The sequence below is a fragment of the Henckelia pumila genome, chromosome 4, assembly GCF_033568475.1.
Source record: "Henckelia pumila isolate YLH828 chromosome 4, ASM3356847v2, whole genome shotgun sequence".
Taxonomy (NCBI): domain Eukaryota; kingdom Viridiplantae; phylum Streptophyta; class Magnoliopsida; order Lamiales; family Gesneriaceae; genus Henckelia; species Henckelia pumila.
Window position 1 is genome coordinate 12,856,022 of NC_133123.1, and position 22,507 is coordinate 12,878,528.

Consider the following 22,507-nt stretch of genomic DNA (forward strand, 5'->3'; position numbering starts at 1 on the left):
GAGGATGAGTAGGATTGACAAAACCTGGTGGTTGTTCAACGTACACCTCTTCTTGAAGTAGACCATTGAGGAATGCAGACTTCACATCCATTTGATAAACTTTAAAATTCTTGAAGGCTGCATAAGCAAGAAAGATGCGGATTGCTTCTAGTCTTGCAACTGGCGCGAAGGATTTCTCAAAGTCTATGCCTTCTTCTTGTCTGAATCCTTGGGCAACAAGTCGAGCTTTGTTACGCACAACAGTGCCATGTTCATCGAGCTTGTTACGAAACACCCATCTAGTTCCAATCACATTTTGATTTTCCGGTCGAGGAACTAGATGCCAAACATTGTTGCGGGTGAATTGATTCAACTCTTCTTGCATAGCTTCAATCCAGCTGGCATCTGATAGAGCTTCATCTATCTTTTTGGGCTCTACCTGAGATATGAAAGCTGCATGCAAGAATTCATTAATCATTTGACCACGTGTTTTTCGAGGAGCAGAAGGGTCACCTATGACCAACCCAGGTGGATGATCTTTGTTCCACCTAAAATAATTCCCTAAAGGGTTGTCATCAATTGGTTGACGAACGTCCTCGTTTACTGGATCATTATTGGCAGGAGGATCGTTATCAACCGGTGGATCCTCTTCTGGCCTTGTTTGATCACACATGATAGAGGGAACTGGATCATCCTTCTTTTGAGGATATGGATCACTGTCACTCTCTTCCTGTAGATTTGTGTTTTCCAGTCTATGACTCAGATCATTTATGCTCCCTTGAGTTTGTTCTGTACAAAGAGTAGATTCATCAAAAACAACATGAATGGTTTCCTCGACCGTTAGTGATCTTTGATTGAACACTCGATAAGCTCTGCTAACGGCTGAGTAACCAATAAAAGTTCCTTCGTCTGCTTTGGCATCGAAGGCTGTCAAATGGTTTTTGCCATTGTTGTGGATAAAGCATTTGCACCCAAAAATTTTGAAGTATGAAATATCAGGTTTTGTGCCATTCCAGATCTCATATGGAGTTTTGTTAAATCGTTTATTAATCATAGATCTGTTTTGAGTATAGCAAGCTGTGTTAACTGCTTCTGCCCAAAGCCTTTGAGAAACATTTGAATCAGCAATCATAGTTCTGGCTGCTTCTTTTAAAGTACGGTTCCTTCTTTCAGCCACCCCATTTTGCTGTGGGGATCTAGCAGCTGACAACTCATGCTTGATTCCCTGATCATTTAGATAAGTCATAAGAGTGGTGTTTAAAAATTCAGTCCCTCTATCACTCCTGATTCTATCTATCACAGTAGATTGTTCATTTTGCAAGCGTTTAAAAAACTTAATCAGGTGAGGTGCAGTTTGATCTTTTGAAAAGAGAAAGATGACCCAAGTAAATCGAGAGAAGTCATCAATAACAACAAGAGCATATCTCATTCCCCCTATGCTTCTTACTGGTATAGGACCAAATAGGTCCATGTGAAGTAAGTCTAAACATTTGGAAGAAGACATACACCCTTTATTTTTAAAGGTTGCTCTCACCTGCTTTCCTAGTTGACAAGCAGGACAAACTTTGTCTTTTATAAAATCTCCTTCGGGCAGACCAGAAACCAAATCATGCTTCCTCAAGTTAAAAATGGACTTAAAATTTAGATGATTTAACCGCTTATGCCACAACCAATGTTTATCATGATGAGCAGTAAGACAAGTAGGTGAAGAAATATGTGAGCAAGACCAGTTTACCTTGTAGGTGTTTAGGTCTCGTACACCGGTCATAAGAGTCTCACCTTTGTCATTTTTTATGAGGCAAGAGTGTTTGTGAAACTCGACCGAATGATCATTGTCACATAGTTGACTAATACTTATCAAATTATAGCATAGTTTGTCAACAAGTAACACATCTTTAATAATGATGTTACCATGGATAATCTTACCCTTACCCACGGTTTTACCTTTGGAGTTGTCTCCAAAGCTGATCTTTGGTCCTTTGCACAACACCACTTCTGTTAGAAGTTCTGGATTCCCTGTCATGTGTCGTGAGCAACCGCTATCTAAATACCAGGTAGTGTCCTTGATAGAAGTGGTTTTCTCGCCCGTTTGGACTTTTAGTACCTGCAAAGAGTGAAGAACTTTTGGTACCCATATCTAGTAGGGTCCAGGTCGGATTAGCCCTTTCGGGATCCACACCTGGAACACCCTTACAGGTTTGCCCGTGTGTGTGTCCAGAAATCTGTGCGGTCGATAGGCCGTAAATGTGTGTGCTTGTGAGGTTGCTGTGTGCTGCTTGCCTTTTTGATTTTCATCAGTTAGCCTGTACCTCTTTTGAACTGGCCTGCAATTAAAGTACTGGTAAGGCTTCTCCTTTGACCATCTTTTCTTAGAGTAGTTAGACTCATTCCATGGCCTTTTGAAATTAGATTGGTTTCCCTTTCTTCTTTCATTAGGTTTTGGTTTGATCCAAGTTCCTCTTTGATTAGAGGTCTGGGGATCCACATATCCCAGCCCTCTATGCTTAGAGCTTCGATCGTTAGATACTTTCTGATTTTTGTCAAAGCTGCACTTATCGTGTTCATATATCGTGCTGGACCTGACAAATCTTATTTTGTTAAGATTGCCTTTGTCCAGGCTTGACTGAATACAGGATTCCATAGACTGTTCATTTGTTCCAAACCCTAGACCGGTTTTATCATGTACCGGTCTTTGGATTTCTTGAATCTTGTCAATGGTTACAGAAGATTTATTCCAAGCCTTAATGGTTTCAAGTAGTTTTTTATTCTCAATCAAGGTAGCTTGGAATACTCTTTTCAAGGTGTCGTTCTCAGTAGCCAGCAGACTTAGCTTGACCTTAAGACCATCAAGCTCTTTTTGCTGCATGCAGCTTGATTTGCTCGACTTATCTTTTAGGTCAGCTCTTTCTGCCTTTACTTCCTCGAACTCCTTGGATAATGCTTTGTATTCATTAGCCATTTCGTGTAAAGCAGTAACTAAATCACTGTGAGTAAATTCAGGTGAGCCAAAGTCAAATACCTCCTCAGCTTCTTCTTCGATGTCGGCCATAAGGCATTCCACTTTTTCATCATCGCTGTCATCTGAAGAGCTTCCGGTATTGGAGTTGTCAGAGTCAGACTCAGCCCACTTGCCTTTGCTTTCGTCTGCTACTAGAACCCTTTGGTCTCTTCCTTTTCTAAACGTCCTTTTATCCTCCTTACCCCTTCTTCTTTCGGAGAATTGCTTCTGATCATTGTTCTTAGGCTTGGTGCAGTCTGCAATGAAGTGGCCTGACTTGCCACAGTTAAAACAAGTAGGACCATCCTTTGTATGGTCCGATTTATGATAATTTTTAAATTTAGAATTGTTTTTACGCATAAATCTACCAAATTTCTTGACAAAGAGTGTCATGGCTTCATTGCTGATTTGCTCAGCTGATCTCTTTGGAGCTTCCTCGACCGGTGGACATATCACGGTTGAGGTTAAGGCCTTGGTTGGTTGAGAAGTAGATGATTCATCTTCTGTTCTCATGTTGAGCTCGAACTCGTAGGCTTTGAGATCTGCAAAGAGATCATGCAGTTCAACCTTGCTTAAGTCTTTTGACTCTCTCATGGCCACTGTCTTGATCTCCCATTCTTTGGGTAAAGCTCTCATAACCTTCACAGCAATTTCACGGTTAGTATAAGTTTTACCTAAAGCAATAAGATCACAGATGATACTACTGAACCGTTCATCAAATTCAGCCATGGTTTCCCCTGGCTTCATTTTGGCGTTGTCATATTTTTGAATGGCCAAAGTGAGCTTGTTTTCCTTTGTCTGGTCATTCCCTTCACATAGCTGAGTGAGCTTCTCCCAAATCTCCTTTGCTGTGGAACATGACTTGATTTTGCTGAACATATTCTTATCCAGTGTTTTGTATAGGATGTCCCGGGCCACATTGTCAAGATTGGCCTTCTTTTTGTCCTCAGTGGTCCACTCAGCTCTTGGTTTCTCAATCATTTGTCCTGCACCATCGGCTAGAGCTGGGTTGACCTTCATAATTTTGATAGGACCGTCTGTTATGACATATAGCATGTCATCATCCTGTGCTGCAAGATGTGCCTGCATGCGAATTTTCCAATCATCATACTCTTCTTTAGAAAACATAGGAATTCTGTTGAAAGAAGTCATGATTTTAAAACTTCAGATCAGCAGTTGAGAAAGGAACCCGCTCTGATACCACTTGTTGGGATCGGTTCAGAGGGTAGAGGGGGGGTGAATACACTCTGAAACTTTTCTTCTTCTTCTTTCAAATGATCAAGTGAGGTTTAGTTCACTTAATCTGTTTTCTCAACTTCTAAAACGGTTTGAACAACTTAAATAGTGCGGAAATAGTTCAGAGGTTTTAGTGATGCAAAGTTTATAATGCAATGTATGAGCAGAATGTAAGATAAATAGCAGTAAAGACTAAGGCACGATTTATGGAAGTTCGAAGGCTTAATCCTTCTACGTCTCCCCTTCTCCCACTTAGGAAGGAATTCACTAGAAGACTTTGGTTATTACAACGTCTTGTAATACACCCACTTCAGACTTAGGACTTATCCAATGCCTAATCCGAAACTCCTAGATTTACACAGATAAAATTCTCAGTTCTTATCAGACTGGTGGAAGCTTTCAGAGTAGCTTCAATTTTCTTCAACAATGAGTATAGTTGAGTTGAGCTTCTCAAACTGCAGAGCGGTCGAGAGGCTTGAAAACCCTAGGATGATCCTTGACGATCAGATATGTGAACTGTAGGCGAGGGTTTATTTTAGCAGCAAATGAATGATCTTGTAAGTGTGCTCAAGTATATCAGATGAGGACTTCTGATATTATTCAAGTGATTGAGTTGATTGAGATTTTTCTGAATTGCTTGTCTCTCTTTTTTGTCTTCTACCCTTTTTTTTTGAGCAATCTTCCCTTTATATATGTCAATCATCAACGTCTTTATTTTGAACGTTCTGATGCTGCATTGAATGCACATTTAATGCTCATAAATGCATTGATGATTCTGCATGAAGATCGTACACTGCAGACAACTTCCAGGGTCCAAAACTGGAATAAACGGTCGAATGCTTTATCTGTAGTCATTCTGTGTTTTTGCCATTTTGGTGCAACCTGTTGTCTCGATTGCAGGAGTCAACATATCTTCTGACACGCCGGTTCTGCTTTTAATAAAAGATCTTGCAAAGAACATCTTGTCACAGGTACTTGTCTTGAGATATCCTGATAGGCAGTTGGCATTCTACCTGTAGAGATATTTGTCCTCTGCTGGTTTGAATAACCAGTCGATAAGCTTGTGACTTCAACCGGTCGAGAGACAAAGGCGGTTGACAAGCTTCCGGTAGATAGATTTATCCTCTGCTGGTTTTGATAGCCAGTCGATAGGCTTGTGACTTCAGCCGGTCGAGAGCAAAGGCGGTTGACAAGCTTCCGGTAGAAGTTGTAGTAGATTCCTGAAATACAATGGTTGGCAGCACATTCCTATACAATGAGTTGTTGTTTGTTATCACCAAAATATCGGATTCAACAGCTTATTTATACAATAATAATTGGTATCTAATCAAAATTGAAAATGTATTCTATTTTTGTTATTATTTTGTATTTTATTGTTTAATTACCGATTGGAATATCATTAGTTATTTTGTTTCTTTTTTATTATGGAGATTACATAAATAAATCTATTGTTATTTTAGATAAATATCTGTAAATATTTATACGGTTTTTATAAATCTATAAATTTTCGTATATCTAGAATAAAATTGTTTGTTATAAATATGGTTAATAATAATTCAAAATGAATCTTTGGAGCTCTCTATACGTCTTTTTTTAAATAATTTTTTTAATCTTTTTTCGAAATATTTAATATTATATATAGATTATTTTGTATTCTATTATGGCAAATTGAATATTTGCAGCTCTATATATACAATGATTATGGAAAATCGTTTTAATATATTCTTTAAAAATTTGAACCTTCATAAATATGATAATTATTGCAAACTAAAAAATTTTCTGTTAATAATATTTCCATTCATTGTCCATCTTTCATATTATTAAATATAATCTTTGTATTTTATTAAAAAAAAAAATCAACTTCCGAAATTAAAGACATTTTAAATATTAAAAAAAAATTAAGTGATTCTTTCCTTTACGGTACATTTTATATGTAATAATTATTAAATCTTCTAATTTAGTTGTATTATAAAATAAATATATTAATTATTAAAAATTTATATATTAAAGCATTATTTAATATGTAAGAATTCCTAAAATTATTGAATTTGTGTAGAGTAATTAAGCAAATTTTAAAATTATAATTTATTTATTATTATATTTGTATTATTTATTTATCTACATTTTAAAGTGAAATTTTTTAGCAAAACGCTAAAAAATATGTAATTTTCGTAAATTATATGAGTTATCTTTATAAATTATATATATATATATATAATATATATATAATGTATGGAAAGAATGGAAAATTTCGTTGCATTTAAAACACAAATAGAAATAAGTTGTGTCTGTTTTCCTTTTTTAGCTAATTAGTTTTGGCGGGATTTTACTATATTTGGCAAAAACTCAGTTATTATATATATATAGATATAGATATAGATAATAAATATTTCTCCTATTTCTGCTTTTATAAACACCATAAAGAAAATATACACGGAGAGGACGGGGCCATGAATTTTACACTAACAAATTATATGCATTGCTCATACATAGATATGTACGTATAAGCCTGGCTGTCTGTACTCCTAGAGCAAAGTTTTGCTATTTCTTTGACATTCACTTCTTGGATCCTATTTTTGTAGGTGAAGATCCATATGCAAAAGATGTTGTATTGGATATTTACACACAATCATTAACTGCTGGAAAGTCAAAGAGGGCAATATATATCTACACTGTATTATATATTTTAACTAATTTTGGCATGTGAATGTGACACCAGAGTTTGTTCGCAATTTTATTCTTCATAATATTTGTTATCTAATGGTGTGAGTTTATTAGTAATTTTCGTACTTTTTTCTAGTTTTTTCCGATTTTTTCTCCAACTTTATCTCTATTGAATATCAAATTTCAAACTATCTCAATAAAAATATGTCTAATATATAAGTATCATATCTTAACAACATAATATAGAGTTTTTACACAATAATAATCAAACACAAAATGAAAATTTTAACATATACACACCCATGGCCATCGTGCTTGCATATTCATTAGTATATATTATTGGTGATAATAATTCCACACCCACACCCATATATATATAACCTCTCAAGAAGGTTGGTATAGAGTTCAAAACATGCATCACCTAGTGAAATATATATCTCACACTATTTTATACAATCAAAATCTGCTAATAATATATATATTCTACCCGTTCCTCATGCATGTGCATGATACGGACATTTTTATAAACATGAGATAGCATGCATGGTATATATTCGTAGGTTTATGTAATAACTTTTATATTCACCAAGTGAAGCTAATGGATTCGAAGTGGAGATTATCTGCCAGCCCAGATGAGCAAATGGCTGCTACATCCCGCTTCATTTTCTTGGGGCCGCTAACAAGTACTCCAACACTTGCTTCTTTGAGATCCAACAAAAACCCTACAAAAAAAAAAAAAAAAAAACACACCATATCATTATCTCATGTGACATTCAATCCAAACTTCCGTGCTGCAAAAACCTTTCAAGACAAGGATAAGTGGGGTGTCTGAGGGGTTCTCTCGATGCTAGCATATGCTAGATCTGACGGCTCTCTTTTTTTGCACGCGAAATGTTCATGGGAACATATCGGATGCAAAAAAACTGGGCCTTGGATCCTCATTCGAGCGGTGCCCCGAATGAGTTAGCTAGCATCGACAAATTCCTATGAGAGAGAGAATGTGGAACTCGGAATTTTCGTACTCTCGAGATCTGGCCTTCGACCATAGTGAACATTGGTAGATTTGATGATTGATTGTAGGGGAAGGCTTTCCAACTCAATATCATCTTGTTCGAATAATGAAGTAGACGTTTTGCCTGCCATATGTTCCTCCATGTCTTGAATTTGCTGAGCTTCCATCGCGTTACGCTTCTTGTTCCACAGAAAGGCGAAACTTGCTGTTATAACTATTGAAAAACATATGAACAACATGTTCATCAAGCCTTTCTTGGTGTATGAGTAGATCACATTTGTGTTTTGGTCAATAGGGTAAATGGCATATTGTGTGAAAACTCCTAATAGCACTAGAAAGATGATGAAAGAGGACGAGATGATTGCGGCGAGCCAAAGCCAACTATGGGGGCCTAAGGTAGGAGATATGGGTGCGTCGGATGGATTCGGCTTGAAAGATATGGTTCTTGGTGGTTTTAATTTGTCCTTTGGATGCCCTTTTTCTCTGGTCACGTAAGCCTCGATTTGTAGCTCTAAGTTGCAAGAATATTTTGCTGATTTCGTAGAAACTGGAATTATAAGTTCCAAAACAGAGAGATTTGAGGAATTCTTGAATACACTAATGAGTGTAACCTTTGGAATCTTGCACTTTTGTGTCGAGCTAATGAATATGAGCTCTCTGATTATAGAAAAAAATGGTGTGATCCCACTTCCTCCACTGATCAACACTAGCATGTCATGCCTGCAACATATATACCATGTTCAAATTCTGTCACCAAGTATATATATAAATCAAGAAAATTAAACAATATTTCACAATATATTTTTTAGATTAGCAAATTTCATACTTCAATATTCCAACATATTATTTCACTCCCATATATATAAATCATATGCAAAACATCTATACGTGCACAAATTGCTGTGTACCTGAGAAAATCGGTTGTGGCAGGTCCATACGGTCCTTCAACTGATACGCGAATACGTTCGATTGGGGAAGTTGATGAGATCAAATCATAGAGGTTTTTGGTCCAGTTCCCCTCGCATTTCATAAGAACACTTAGCCTATCTGGTTCTAAGTTACTATTTGAAGTAACGGTAAAAGGATGCCATTGTAGTTTTGAAATGATGGGCATATTGATGAATATAGTACTTGTTGGAGTGTAGTTCAAAGCTGCAAGAGATGAAAACATAAATATTTTTGTCAAAAAAAGACACTTCTAAGGCCAAAGCATGCTAGCTTTGGTAAAATTGTGACTTGAGTAACAAAGATGCATGAATCACCTCGACTTTTGGAGAAGTTGAGCTCAAGAGTATCACATGGTAGAAGCCGAGCCGAAACGAGTTGAACGTTTTCTTTGGACTGCAAGAACCTCAAGTATCGATCGATGATGAAGAGATAGAGACCTGGGAGCATGATTGTGGAGAAACCAATGCCAATGTGTAGGATGAAGAAAAAGATGAAGAAGATGTAGAGATAGTGAGTGTATAAGAATAGCTCGAACATTTTCCTTCTTATGCTCGGATAAGTTGTCATCCACATGCCCAATCCACACAACAAAGAGATCTCCCCAGCTATGTTTGATACATAATGATCTCCCCATTTCAGCATCTACATTAATTATTTACCACCGAAATTAATTATCATATTGAAAATATAACATTAGCTTTTTTTTGTCTTTATAAAAAAAAAAAAAAAAAGGAGACATTTCTATTATATTGAAATCGTTGTTGTGGGCTGATAAAATATTGTTAAAAGCCCATCTGAAGAAGGGGTTGAGTAGATTTTGGCAATTGTTGAGTCAAGGTTCTATTATGGGTTTGGGCCGGAATAATCTGCTTAAGTTGGCCCGGGTCAATGTGATAAGTTTGGTTAAATGGAAAATACAAAAAGGCCAGCCTCACAATATTGTCCAGCCCGAAAAGCCCAATGGAGTTGGGTCCACTTGAGTTGATTAGACTCAATCAAATTTGTAGCTCCGAGTTGCTATGGATCAACTCATATCAGGCCCCACCAAGATCAAAACTGTAGTAGTTCACTTCAAATCTTTTTAAAATTGAATCTCAACATAATTTTGGGGTCAATTTCAATCTTTAGACATATTTATGAATTCGATTTCAAATATTTAATCCGACGAGAGAAAAATGTAAAATGCATTTTACGTTTAAAACACTCCGATACAACACCTCTCGAACCCCTCTTCATCCATTTCCATCCCTTTGCGATCAAATTTGATGAATGAGCAAGGGTGAGACCTTTAGAACTTGCTCCTATATATATAGATGAACTTCTGTTAATTCAAGTTATAAGAAATGGAAGCGACTATGGGTTCCAACATGATAAAAAAAAAAAATTAAAAGAAAGAGTGGGGAAAAATGGGAAAAAAATGCAATTACAATCGAGCATGTCATCGTGATGTAATCATTGCATCATGTTCTTTCGTCTCACTAGTTTTTATAAGAGGATTTGGTAGTCCTTTGTGTCAGTCGATTCGTTACCACAATTTTTTGTATGATAGAACAAAAGACTACATGCAATAAGTGTCCGATCACTTTTTTGATAATGCCATGCCAACCACATTTTCCATTATATATGTGTGAATATATATATATATATATATATATATATATATATATTTATTTATCATCTGCTGCATCATAATTGACATCTTTTTTTTTTTTTTTTGACGTGAAAACCCGCAGTCGCTATCTTCGGTACGCATTGGGTAAACCTCTGGACTAACGTATTAGCCTGTAAACTACGTTAGTCAGGTAAACCACATTAGGCAAACTCTGTGTGACAAATTAGTCCAAGAAAGTGTTGGTAGGGAAAATCGAACTCCTAACCTCTGACCAAAAGTTCATTTACTCCACCAATTTGAACACCCACTTAGAAGCATAATGAATATCTATTTGAGTGTCGTGAATGTGGTGTTTAACTGTCGAATGTAATAAAACCTATCAAATTTGTAAATTCAACATATAACACTTGGTGGCTAATATTTTCGAGGTGGCGGCTTAAAATTTTTTAAATATTATATTTATCTGAAAATTTTGCATTAAATATTTTTTTATAAAGAGACCACAATACTCGATATATATAAACCATCTACCTAAATAAGTGGAGTTCTGCCATGCTTTTCTTGTTTCTTCTTTCAACACGATCTTGTCATAATGTGACCAAAATAAAAGTGCCCCAACTATGAAAAATTAAATTCTTAGTTTTCTTAAAATTTTTAAAAATAAGATCGTTTTTAAGGTATTTGATCATATTCTATTTCAAGAATCGAATGTTAACTAGTGATCAAATCACCAGCTGGACGTTATTTGACAAATGAAAATTTTAAACTTTCACAGTACTCAAATTAATAATTGTTATCTAAGTAAATTGTAATAAAAGCTAAAAAAGCATTAACAGATAAGCAAGGGGTCATTATGTCCGAGCAAGGAACTTTTCCATATTTATAAATGATTTAACGATGAAGGAATAGTCAATATAGGTAGCAACTAATTAATGGGATTTCTTATGAATAAAATATTCAATTTTATTATTATTTTTTTACCCAAGAAATTATATGTAGGACAGCTAATTATAATGGCTTTTTCATCAAATTCATTAAAAAAATCATTTTTTTTAGAAACACATAAAAAAATCATTTTAAGTATAATTAGTATTTTAATATGCATAATAAGCTTTGCTTGCAAAATATGATTACTCATTTTTGCATCAAATACTTCGACTCTACCTCTAAATAAACAGCAAATATTTTACACACTTCCATTTTTTTGAATGTTATTTGACGAACAAAATAATTAAAGCTTTGCATGTTTCATAAAATATTCACAATTACCTCACTTCCAATTACAAGTCCATAAAATGGAACTCTAAAAATTAAAACCCATTGTAATTGTTTCGTATCAGCAAATGCATTGTATGGGACCGCGAATTATTCTCTTTTTACTCATTGAAAAATTTGAATTGTCTCTATCAAGAAAATAACCCCTCCACCAACCCCATACACTCCGATCAAATTACGTGAGAGTGTTAAACACAACATGTTCAAGATATTAATGATCAACATGCTGTAATAAAATAGAGGGAGGGTGTTACTCCAGATGTAGCATAAACTAACCGGTGAGAACCGAAGTCGATGACAGCTAGTAGAAGGCTAGTAATCGCTTGAACTTTCAGAAATTTAATTAAAATCTTTAATTTGAAAGAATTAGGAAAGAGAAAAGGTGATTAATTTACCTCAGATAATCTACCAGTGATGATCCAATAGACAATGTAAAGAAATCCATGGAGAGTGAAGAGTGACATGGCCATGTGTCCAAGCCAATTGTGGTACTTAATGCTGGATTCTGATGTTAGGCCAAGCATAGGCAAAATGGATGAGCCTCTTGTCACAGGATAGAACAGAAATGTCAAGCACAAGTTCCCTGTAACCCCTGTCACTATACCTACTCTATCCAACTTGGTTTGCCACCTGCATATATAAAACCACCGAAAACAGTGTCAAAAGGTAACGACCGCAGGTTCTCTACGTTTATTTATTTTCTTGACGAAAATAGGAGCTCCTTGCAAGCGAAAAGAACCGGGATATAGTTTCTTACACTTTTTCGCCTCTTGTCATCGAGCGCATTAGAACTTGCTTAAACCAGTGGCGCACATAGTCTGAGAAGTACCAAACACACAGAGCTATGAACAAAGTGAACAACACTAGTTCCGTAAGAGTGACAATCCCGAGTCCCTTCACGATCATCGGTCGCTTCAAGAACCTCAGTTCTTGACCCCCCTTGCAGCTTCTGCATCCCGGTTCAAGCAACGAAAAGATAGAATAAAAGAAACCCGTTTTAATATATACAAACTTATATCTATTATCATATTTTACGTTACCTTGTTGTATGACTAGTTACTCTCTTTCCCAAATGAAGATAAACACATCCCAGAACCGCAATAAACAGTATTGGGAATGTGAAATCCAGCATTATTGGACCTATGAAGAAGAGAGATACATATATATTATTGAACTCAAGAAAAGATGATCGATGAAAAATGTGTTCTTGATTAATTAATTACCTTGTATTCCAAAGTAAGTTGAGTTTGTATCAGCAAGAATGTGGAGTAACCAGTTATTGTAATATGTATCGGTAGGCATAATAATCCACATCATAATATTTCCCAGAAACACTAAAAGGGCTAGCATTAAAATTGCTCCTCTGAGAGCTGAGATTACTCTGCAGGAAGCCATTGATCTAGTTTTTCTTGATGTGATCTCTTTTCTTTCTTTACCTATATATATATAATCTTTAAATAAATGGGTAGTGAAGCTTCTTTAATTTGGTGGAAAGATGGGGAAATAATGTATGCCAATCGTGTAGCATATGTACAAGATGTTAGCCTCATGCACATGAAAAAAGTTGGTGAGTGGTAAATAAATTGACAAGGTTATTGTAACCGTTAATGGACTTGTCACCATATCCCATCTATTTTCATTTTTTCTACTTACTACCGTGGTTGAATTAGTCTGTGAAATATTTGCACTTGTAGATTTTGTGTGCAAAAGAAATGTAACCTTTGGTTGTTGTAGGTTGTTGTAAGGTTCAAATTATCTAATATATTGTTTGTCGGGATCTTTCGATGTTCACTAGGTGAACCTCGGACTAACAAAATAACCTGCAAACCATGATAGTCAAATAAATCATACGGAACTTTTTAATGTTTTTTTCCGTGTTTTGATACAATGATAGTGTCTATAACATGTAAAATAGCTAGCTAGACCAAATTCGCAATTGGAAAAACTTCAAACTTGCAAGACTTTCACCTATAAGGAATTTTCTAGCATCTTACTTATCAATCAACATCAAGTTAGGTATAATCTTGACTCTTGAAATATGCCCAATTTCTTAAAATGAAATTAAAAATGGAGATTTGGCCCCAAGTTTGTTTTCACATATTGGCAATAAAACAAGATTATTATTAATATTATTTTACACAAAATTAGGAAGGACACTTCACACAAATACACAAGTCTTTCCATTTACACTTGAACTTGAAAGTGATCACTCATCCAAGAGAACAAAACAAGGAAAAGTTCCCCACAAAATTAAAGAAAACAAAAGAAAACAAGCGTACATTTACACCTTTTTTTTAAAAATCAAAACCAACATCAAAAGCAAGAGAACCATTTCACCAACTGAAGCTGATGGATTCAAAATGCAGATTATCTGCCAAACCAGATGAGCAAATATTCGCAACCTCATGTCGCATTTTCTTCGGTCCACAAACGAGAACTCCCACGCTTGATTCCTTGCGCTCAAACAAAAAGCCTACAAAAAAGGAACAGAACTTATCAATAATGCAAAATGTTTATAAGATTAGGCCATGTTTTTCGTCCAAGAATTCGGTGACATACGTTTAATATCTGGTCTTTCGCCATAATGCACATTGATACATTGAGAAATTGACTGCTGAGGCAAGCTCTCAAGTTCCCTGTCTGCATTATAGTACAAAGCATTCGGCGAAGCCACTGGTGTCGCCCCTTCCATGTTCTGAATCTGCATAGTTTCCTTCGAGTTTCTACTCTTATTCCAAAGAAATGCCGCCGTTGATGCTATAACTATGCCGATACATATAAATAGTATGTGCAGCACAGCTCTTGAGGAAGAAGAGTATATCTTATTACTATTATGATCAATGGGGAATATGTAGTATCGAGTCAAAATACCGATGAAAATAAGGTAGATTATGAAGGATGACGAGATTATGGCACCGAGCCAGAGCCAACTGTTTTGGCCTAAGATTGGAGTTATTGGTGCATCGGATGGATTAGGCTTGAACCACACGGTTCTAATGCCCTTGTTTTCTTGCGCAGCTGGCTCGTTTTCTCGTGTAACATAGGCTTCGATTTGCAAACTCAAGTTGGAGAACTTTGATGGGACGCCGGAAACCGGGAGGATTAGGTCGAGCATGGCCAAGTCATTTGAGTTCTTGAATGCACTGATGAGTAGAATCTCAGGTGTCCTGCATTTCAAAGTCTCGCTCGCGTAAACGAGCTCCCGGATGATGGATATGAATGGGGTTATGCCACTTCCTCCGCTTACCATCACCAACAAGTCGTGGCTGCAGAAAAGAAACACGTTTTTTCATCAACATCAGCCAAGATTTTGATTCAAAAACAACAAAACAGAGATTGATCATTGATATTCCCCAAACTTATTAATCATTCCACAATGGCTCATTGGATGAACGTGAGATCAAAACTATATACTTATCTTATATACCTAAGAAAATCAGTGGAAGCAGGGCCGTAAGGTCCTTCGATAGAGACGTCAAGACGATCAACGGAAGAAGGCGAAGAAAGCATCTGGTAGAGCTTATCAGACCATTTTCCCTCAACTTTGATGATGACACCAAGCTTATCCGACTCCAAATTGCTGCTGGAACTTATGGTAAATGGATGCCATTGCAACTTTGAAATGTTAGGCACATTCATAAACATGATACTGGTTGGACTGTAACTTAAACCTGTCAAAAAAAAACTATTAAATCTAATTGGAGGCATGATTTTATTTGAACTTTAGACGGATATGTGATATATACACACCTTTGCTTTTGGAGAAGTTGAGTTCAACAGTTTGACAAGGCAGGATCCTGGCAGACACGAGACGAACGCCTCGTCTCGATTGCAAGAATCGAAGATATCGATCGATCATGAAAAGGAAGAATCCAGGGAGCATAATACAGGCATAACTAATGCCAACATGGAGTACGAAGAAGAGCATGAATAGAATGTATAGGTGATGAGTGTAGAAGAAGAGCTCAAACATTTTTCGCCTAATCCCGGGGAATGTCGTAGCCCACAAGGCCAATCCTGCTAGCAAAGACAACTCTCCTGCTACGTTGGATATCCCAGTTTTCTCCCATTTCAGCATCTAAATTTTGATTTGGAGCAACACATGCATGCATTAGTACTTAAGTGATTATATATTATATTAATTGGTGTGAGAAAATAGAAAATGAAATTTTGAGTTACGTACCTCAGATAATTCATGTGTGGCAGCCCAATAGATAACATAGCAAAGGCCGTGAGCAGTGAAAAGGGTCATGGTAATATGCCCCAGCCATATGTGATACTTCACACTGGCCTCCGATGTGAGGCCGAAAAGGGAAAGCACCGACGACCCGCGCGTCACCGGAAAAAATAGGAAGGCTAGGGCTATATTCCCCACCAGTCCAAGCCGGAGCGCCGCCGAGTCTAGCTTCGCTTCCCACCTGCAGTCACGCATGCACCATAGTATATATTAGCTCAATTACATTAATGCTTCATATGAATAAAAATTAAAAAAATTATTCAAAACTAAAAATTATAAAATGGTATTATAAGTTTAAAATTAACTACAAAATTGTTGTTGTAAATTCAATTAACAACATATGAAGACAGTCGAGATTGAAATTTATTGCATTCAGAATTTTTTTTACAAAATAAGGTTATTTAGATTGATTTAAAATGAGTAGGTTTTTCGTGAAATTGATCTATATTCGTGAGAGATCTCATTCATATGTGTAATGAAAAATAATACTTTTAATATGAAAGTAATATATGTCTCACAAAATTAAATTGTGAGACGATTTGATAGCTCATAAGAATTCTTATGCTTTGAAATGATCAGAGTAAAAAAAAAATTATAATCAAAACGTTAGATATTACATCATTTTGGTAAATTCAAACATGACAAACCAAAAGGAGATATAGATTTTCAGGTAATTTTTCGCCTAGCTTAATTAATGTAAATTATCATGAATGAAATACATACATTATGAATTAATTGGATTAATATTTATAGTTTTTCTACATTTACACAACCATTCAAAATTAATTAATAAATATTATGAGTGCATATATACGTTATATAAATATATATATATAGGTGTTGTGCATGCGACGTGTGTGTATATTATATATATAATAATTACTTACACTTTTTCTCCACTTTTTGCTGCGGACATAGGTGTAATTTTTGCAAAACTGATGCTCAAATAATTGGCAAAATTCCAGACAAGAAGAGCCATAAACATAAGAAAAAATGCAAGCTCGATTCGAGACACAATTCCCAATCCTTTTATTACTAGTGGCCTTTTCCATGCTGCCATTTTACGCTCTCCTTTTGATCTGCAAGTTTATCATACCAAAAAAAAATTTAATAAAAATACACAACAAATTATATCATGCAGGTAAAACTTTATTATGGTTGATAAATATTTAAACTTGGTGTTATCAAATAGTTTTGTATATATTAAATTATCATAAAATAATATTTGAGAAAATATTAAGGTATTCAAAAAAATTGAATACCTTACTAACTCGTATTGAAAAAAATGTGTAACTATTTTTTTAATAAATTATAAATAGAGATAAAACTAAAGGTGTCAAAATAGGTTAGGCTCGTCGGATTAACCCGTCCCGTCATACAAAATTGGTGGGTTGAGTTAGCATTTTTTCAACCTGCCTAAAAGGTGGGCCGGCCCGCACCGCCCCGCCCCGCCTAATGACGAGTTGTGATGGGTTGCGGGTTGGCCTGCAAAAATCCGTTAATTTACATGTGAACCCGCCGCGGATTGGCCGAACTCGCCACCTAAAATAACTGGGTTGGGTTGGTGTTTTTCCAATCCGCCTAAAAATTGAGTCGGCCCACCCCGCCTCGCCTAATGGTAGGTTACAATAGGTTGTGGGCCGACCGGCCTGCCTTACTAGCCCGTTTTGACACCACTATATAAAACATAAAGTTTGTAAACAATTTATTTTTTCAATAATTTTATTAATGTATGTGGAAAAAAAAAAACCAACCTATATAATAAAAGAAGTATGCCTCCGTCCCGATTATATAATATTATTTTTTTCACATGGATTAAAAAGAATCATTAGGAAAATGAATTGTGTATAAACTTTTATTTTATCCATACTAATATTTCATCTGTGCGATGCACGAACTATATCTTGTGTATAATATAATTAATTTGGATTAAATTAAAATTTTGACTATTTTAATTTTACAATGAGTAATTAGAATAATGTTAAAAAAAATTTAAAAAAAACAAAAACTCTTTAAACAAAAAATATGTTATGTGATGCACGTGATATTATTTGATACAGTTAATGATGAAAAATAATATTAAAAATAAATATTTGAACAAACAATCGAAACATGCATTATATAATTAGAAAACAAACAAATTATCTTATAAATTTTGAAAAACTTTTTTAAATACAACGTTTGTTGTTGAATTTTTCTGATTGGTCTTGCCATCACATTTCAAGATTTTGAGACTCTTAGGATTGGTAACTCTAGATACGGCGACATACAGCTGGCCATGACTAAACACGAAATTCCTCAAAAAAAAAGTCATACATGAGATAATGATTGACCCTAACTTTTGTTGATTGTCATTGCATATGATACAATCAAAGGATACTGTCTTCTTTGAAACTTAAAAGGAAGTCTTGGATCAGAAGGGTCAAAAACATTCTTGGAATAAGTCGAAAGATTAATATCACGAATAATTCAAAACAATGGTGTCATTTTGTATATATTGAACGATGACTGAGGTGATTTTACGTGATAATTTGAGGAAGAAATTAAACTCTTCACAATTTTGATGTTAAATATATGTTTATTTATACAATAATAATTGGGATCTAAACATAATTGGAATTGTATTCTTTTTTATTATTATTATTTTTGATTTTATTGTTTTAATTTGTCGGTTGAAATATAATTAATTATTTTGTTCCTTTTTTTTATTATGGAGATTACATAAATAAATTTATTTCTATTATAGATAAATATTTGTAAATATTTATAAGGTTTATACATGTTTATAAATTTATAAATTTTTGAATATCTAGAATAAAATAGTTTGTTATAAATTTGGTTAATAATAATTCAAACTGAATATTTGAAATTTTGTATATATCTGTTGTCAGTAAATAATAATTTATTTATCTTTGTTCGAAATCTTTAATATTAGATTATATATATATATATATATATATATATATATATATATATATATATATATATATATTATCGCAAATTGAATATTTGATGCTTTATATATGCAATGATTATGGAAAATCGTCTTGATATATTTTTTTAAAATTTTAATCTTCATAAATATGATAAATATTACAAACTAAAAATGTATTGAACGTGATTATGTATACTGATTGATAATTCTACATGAAAATTTGAAGAAGAAATTAAACTCTTTACAATTTAAATGTTGAATTTATGTTTATTTATACAATAATAATTGGGATCTAATCAAAATTGGAAATGTATTCTATTTTTGTTATTATTTTTTATTTTATTCTTTTAATTACCGGTTAAAATGTCATTAGTTATTTTGTTTTTTTTTTATTATGGAGATTACATAAATAAATCTATTTCTATTATATATAAATATATATAAATATTTATACGGTTTATATTGTATATATATATATATAGATGATCTTTTATTGTATTATAGTAAATTGAATATTTACAACTTTATATATGCAATGATTATGGAAAGTCATTTTAATATATTATTTTAAAATTTGCACCTTCAAATATAATTATTGCAAGCTAAAATTTTTTTTGTTAATAATGTTCAATTTTCATTCATGGTCAAACTTTCATATTTTTAAATATAATCTTTTTATTTTATTAAAAAAAATCAACCTCCAAAATTAAAGACTTTTTAAATGTTAAAAAGAAATTAAATGATTCTTTCATTTACGATACATTTTATATGTAATAATTATTTAATATTCTAATTTTATTGTATTGTTAATGAAATATATTAATTATTACAAATTTTATATATTAAAGCATTTATGTAATATGTAAGGATTCCTAAAATTATTAAATTTGTGTAGAGTAATTAAGCAAATTTTAAAATTATAATTTATTTATTATTATATTTTTAGAATTTATTTATCTACATTTCAAAGTGAAAATTTTTAGCAAAACATAACGTTATAAAGTATGTAATTTTCGTAAATTATATGAGTTATCGTTATAAATTATATATATATATATAATGTATGAAAAGAATTGAAAATTTTCATTGCATATAGAACACAAATAAAAATAAATTTTGTTTGTTTTTCTTTTTTAGCTAATTTTTTTGGCGAAATTTTACTATTTTTGATAAAAACTCAGTTATTATATATATAGATTTAATGTATTCAAAAAATAGTTCAAAATTTCGGTGTGTAGTTAACAGATCTATAATAGTAAAGATTTTTAAAAAAACATTACTAAATATGCATTATATGTCTATATATTTGAGCAAAAAAAAAACCATGATTAATAAAGTAAGAAATTTTGCGACCAATAATTACCCTTTAGTGTGAATCTCCCTTGATTTCTTTCCTAAGTGAAGATACACACAGCCCAAAGCAGCAATGAATAACATGGGGAACGTAAAGACCAAATATGTCGCACCTGCAAATAAACTTACAATTAAAGATACATTTTTAAAAATGACGATATATTATATATATGATAATGATAATAAATGATAGAATTTTTTTTTTTTGACAGCAATAAATGGGATAATTTCAATAACGCTTTCTTATTTAAAGATATATATTCAAAGAATTATTATAATCTCTGTAAAATGAATTTTCTTCTTCTTCTTCGGTCGGTGGCACCAATATCAAGGAAATGAAGGCTTTGATCCTCTTTACACATGTACATGCACTGCGACACGTGTAATCTTTTGCAGGTTTAATTTAGACTTAAAAAAAAAACTTTGTTTAGCACTATTTTTTTTTTTTTTTTGAATCAATGTTTAGCACTATGATTTATGAATACACATAAAAATTAAGAAAAATAAATTTATTTTTATCAAACCTTGGGTGGTTCCGAAGTAAGTGGAGGCAGTCTCCTTTCGTAGCTCCGGCTGCCAAGTCAATTTATAAGGATTTGTGGGCATCATGATCCACATGAAAAGATAGCCCGTAAACACCGCCACCAGCACAGCCATTATCGCCGCCCTGACGGTGTTTCTGCCGCCGTGAGATGGTGGTGCCGCCGCAGAGTCCATTTCAAATAATATTATATATGATATCTCTTGCTTTGAATTGTAGTACTTTATTGTATTTTGTGTGAAATGATATTGTATTCTGTTCTGTGAGGGAATGTTTAAGGGAATGTGACGTTATTTATAGGGAGAATTGATATAACATATATGTTAAACTTAGTGACGCTAGTGGACTTAGAAATCCGGCAAGAAGCATGGCTCCAATATCCACACGTACTCCCAATCATATAAAAAAATTAATTAATGTTATTTCGAGTAATGAGCAAATCTAGTGCAAAAATGCAATGATAGCTACCAATTATTGGTATTAGTGTGAAAAGATTGAATTTTTGTAGATAAATTTATTTAGAAGGTTATAATTTTTTGTCTGAGATCGATCAGAGCGTGTTAAAAGTTGTTTCTTATACTCAAAATTTCGTCTTAAATTTTAGATTTTGATGTTAGATGTACTATAATTTATTGCCGTAAACTACATTATCTGTTTTTTTGTTTTGACTACATTATCATAAACTTTAAATGGTTGGAATCGATGCTAAAGGTTGTACTTTCTGATTTCGTTTGAGCTAGAAATAGTGCAAGTTGACATTTTTGCATCAAGTCAAAAGCTTGTATACTCCCATAGTCCCATTTGTTTGATTTACTAGCATGGTTCATGCAACAAATTGGTACGTCATAGGGGAAACTTTATCGGCACTACTTGCTTTTAGTTCTTTCTTATTCTTTAGTATTTCAAAAAAATAAATAAATAAAGGCTTTTCTAGAACAACATGCAAATTTTTATTCTTTTATTAATTTTTTTATAACTTTGTTGCGTGGAGATGTTGAAAAGATCAAAAGAAAAGCTAAGGCTTGAATTAAGGAGCTGATTTCTCCAAATTTTGTTTTTGTTTTTGTTTTTTCAATAATTCATCCATGTCACATGATTTTGGAAATATTAACGCGCCGAGTGTATTACTACATGCACGTTCCGCGTGTTTATACTACTTGAACGTACGCACGATTTGCCTTCAAAAAAAATATGAGTTTTGATGATAACATGAAATAAATTAAAATTCATGCAAACGTTGTATATGTAAAATGTCAACTTCATTTATTAATTAGGAATTTGATGATATTCATAATTTCGACTTGTTATTGTGTAGTTTGTAAAATACCACATGGTAGCAATTAGCAAAAGGGACTTAATTTAACTTTGTATATATGTTTCTGTTGTCTTTCTGGTACGGACCAAAAATCATAATTAATCCATGGATTTTTGTTTTTGTTTTTTTAGTTGGAGGAGGTAATTGTCTTTAACTCTTTATTAGGTTTTGAACTCGATATCTCATCTTATATTTGGTGTCAGATAAGGTACATGTCATCGACAATAAAATTGTGTATGTGGTAAACTAAACAAATTTTAAAATTTTGAATAGATGAAATTTATAGTTCAACTCAAATGGACTCAGAAATCTAAAGTTTGAGAAGTTTTTTTTCTTTTGTTTTTTTAAAAAGGAAAATATTATATATTTTGAAGATTTTTTAAAAAAAATTATAGATGATCA

The 22,507-nt window shown here is 33.4% G+C and overlaps 3 protein-coding genes across 4 annotated transcripts in view; 1 reads left to right on the top strand and 2 right to left on the bottom strand.

Annotated features, from left to right (window-relative positions):
• Positions 1 to 6,985, top strand: part of LOC140865194 (acyl-CoA hydrolase 2-like) — a 37,744-nt gene extending 30,759 nt beyond the window's left edge. The window contains exon 18 of the mRNA XM_073269751.1: positions 6,796 to 6,985. The gene's annotated coding sequence lies outside the window, so the exon portion shown is untranslated. The remainder of the gene's footprint in view (positions 1 to 6,795) is intronic.
• A 235-nt stretch (positions 6,986 to 7,220) lies between these two features.
• On the bottom strand, positions 7,221 to 13,222 carry LOC140863567 (ferric reduction oxidase 2-like). Its single transcript, XM_073267091.1, has 8 exons — positions 12,948 to 13,222; positions 12,765 to 12,864; positions 12,482 to 12,673; positions 12,120 to 12,354; positions 9,152 to 9,479; positions 8,798 to 9,041; positions 7,900 to 8,609; positions 7,221 to 7,599 (listed from the first exon to the last, which is right to left on the bottom strand). The coding sequence occupies exons 1-8, from the start codon at positions 13,117 to 13,119 to the stop codon at positions 7,460 to 7,462; spliced, it is 2,121 nt and encodes a 706-aa protein (XP_073123192.1). The 5' UTR covers positions 13,120 to 13,222; the 3' UTR covers positions 7,221 to 7,459.
• An 835-nt stretch (positions 13,223 to 14,057) lies between these two features.
• On the bottom strand, positions 14,058 to 21,019 carry LOC140866648 (ferric reduction oxidase 2-like). 2 transcript variants are annotated; one of them, XM_073271675.1, is made up of 8 exons: positions 20,774 to 21,019; positions 20,260 to 20,362; positions 16,849 to 17,040; positions 15,908 to 16,142; positions 15,475 to 15,802; positions 15,152 to 15,395; positions 14,284 to 14,990; positions 14,058 to 14,197 (listed from the first exon to the last, which is right to left on the bottom strand). In XM_073271675.1, exons 1-8 carry the CDS (start codon positions 20,964 to 20,966, stop codon positions 14,058 to 14,060), a joined length of 2,142 nt encoding a protein of 713 aa, XP_073127776.1. In that variant the 5' UTR covers positions 20,967 to 21,019. The 2 variants fall into 2 exon arrangements, with proteins under 2 accessions (XP_073127776.1, XP_073127777.1); XM_073271676.1 differs by having other exon boundaries at positions 16,849 to 17,046; positions 20,257 to 20,362.
• Positions 21,020 to 22,507: the final 1,488 nt, after the last annotated feature.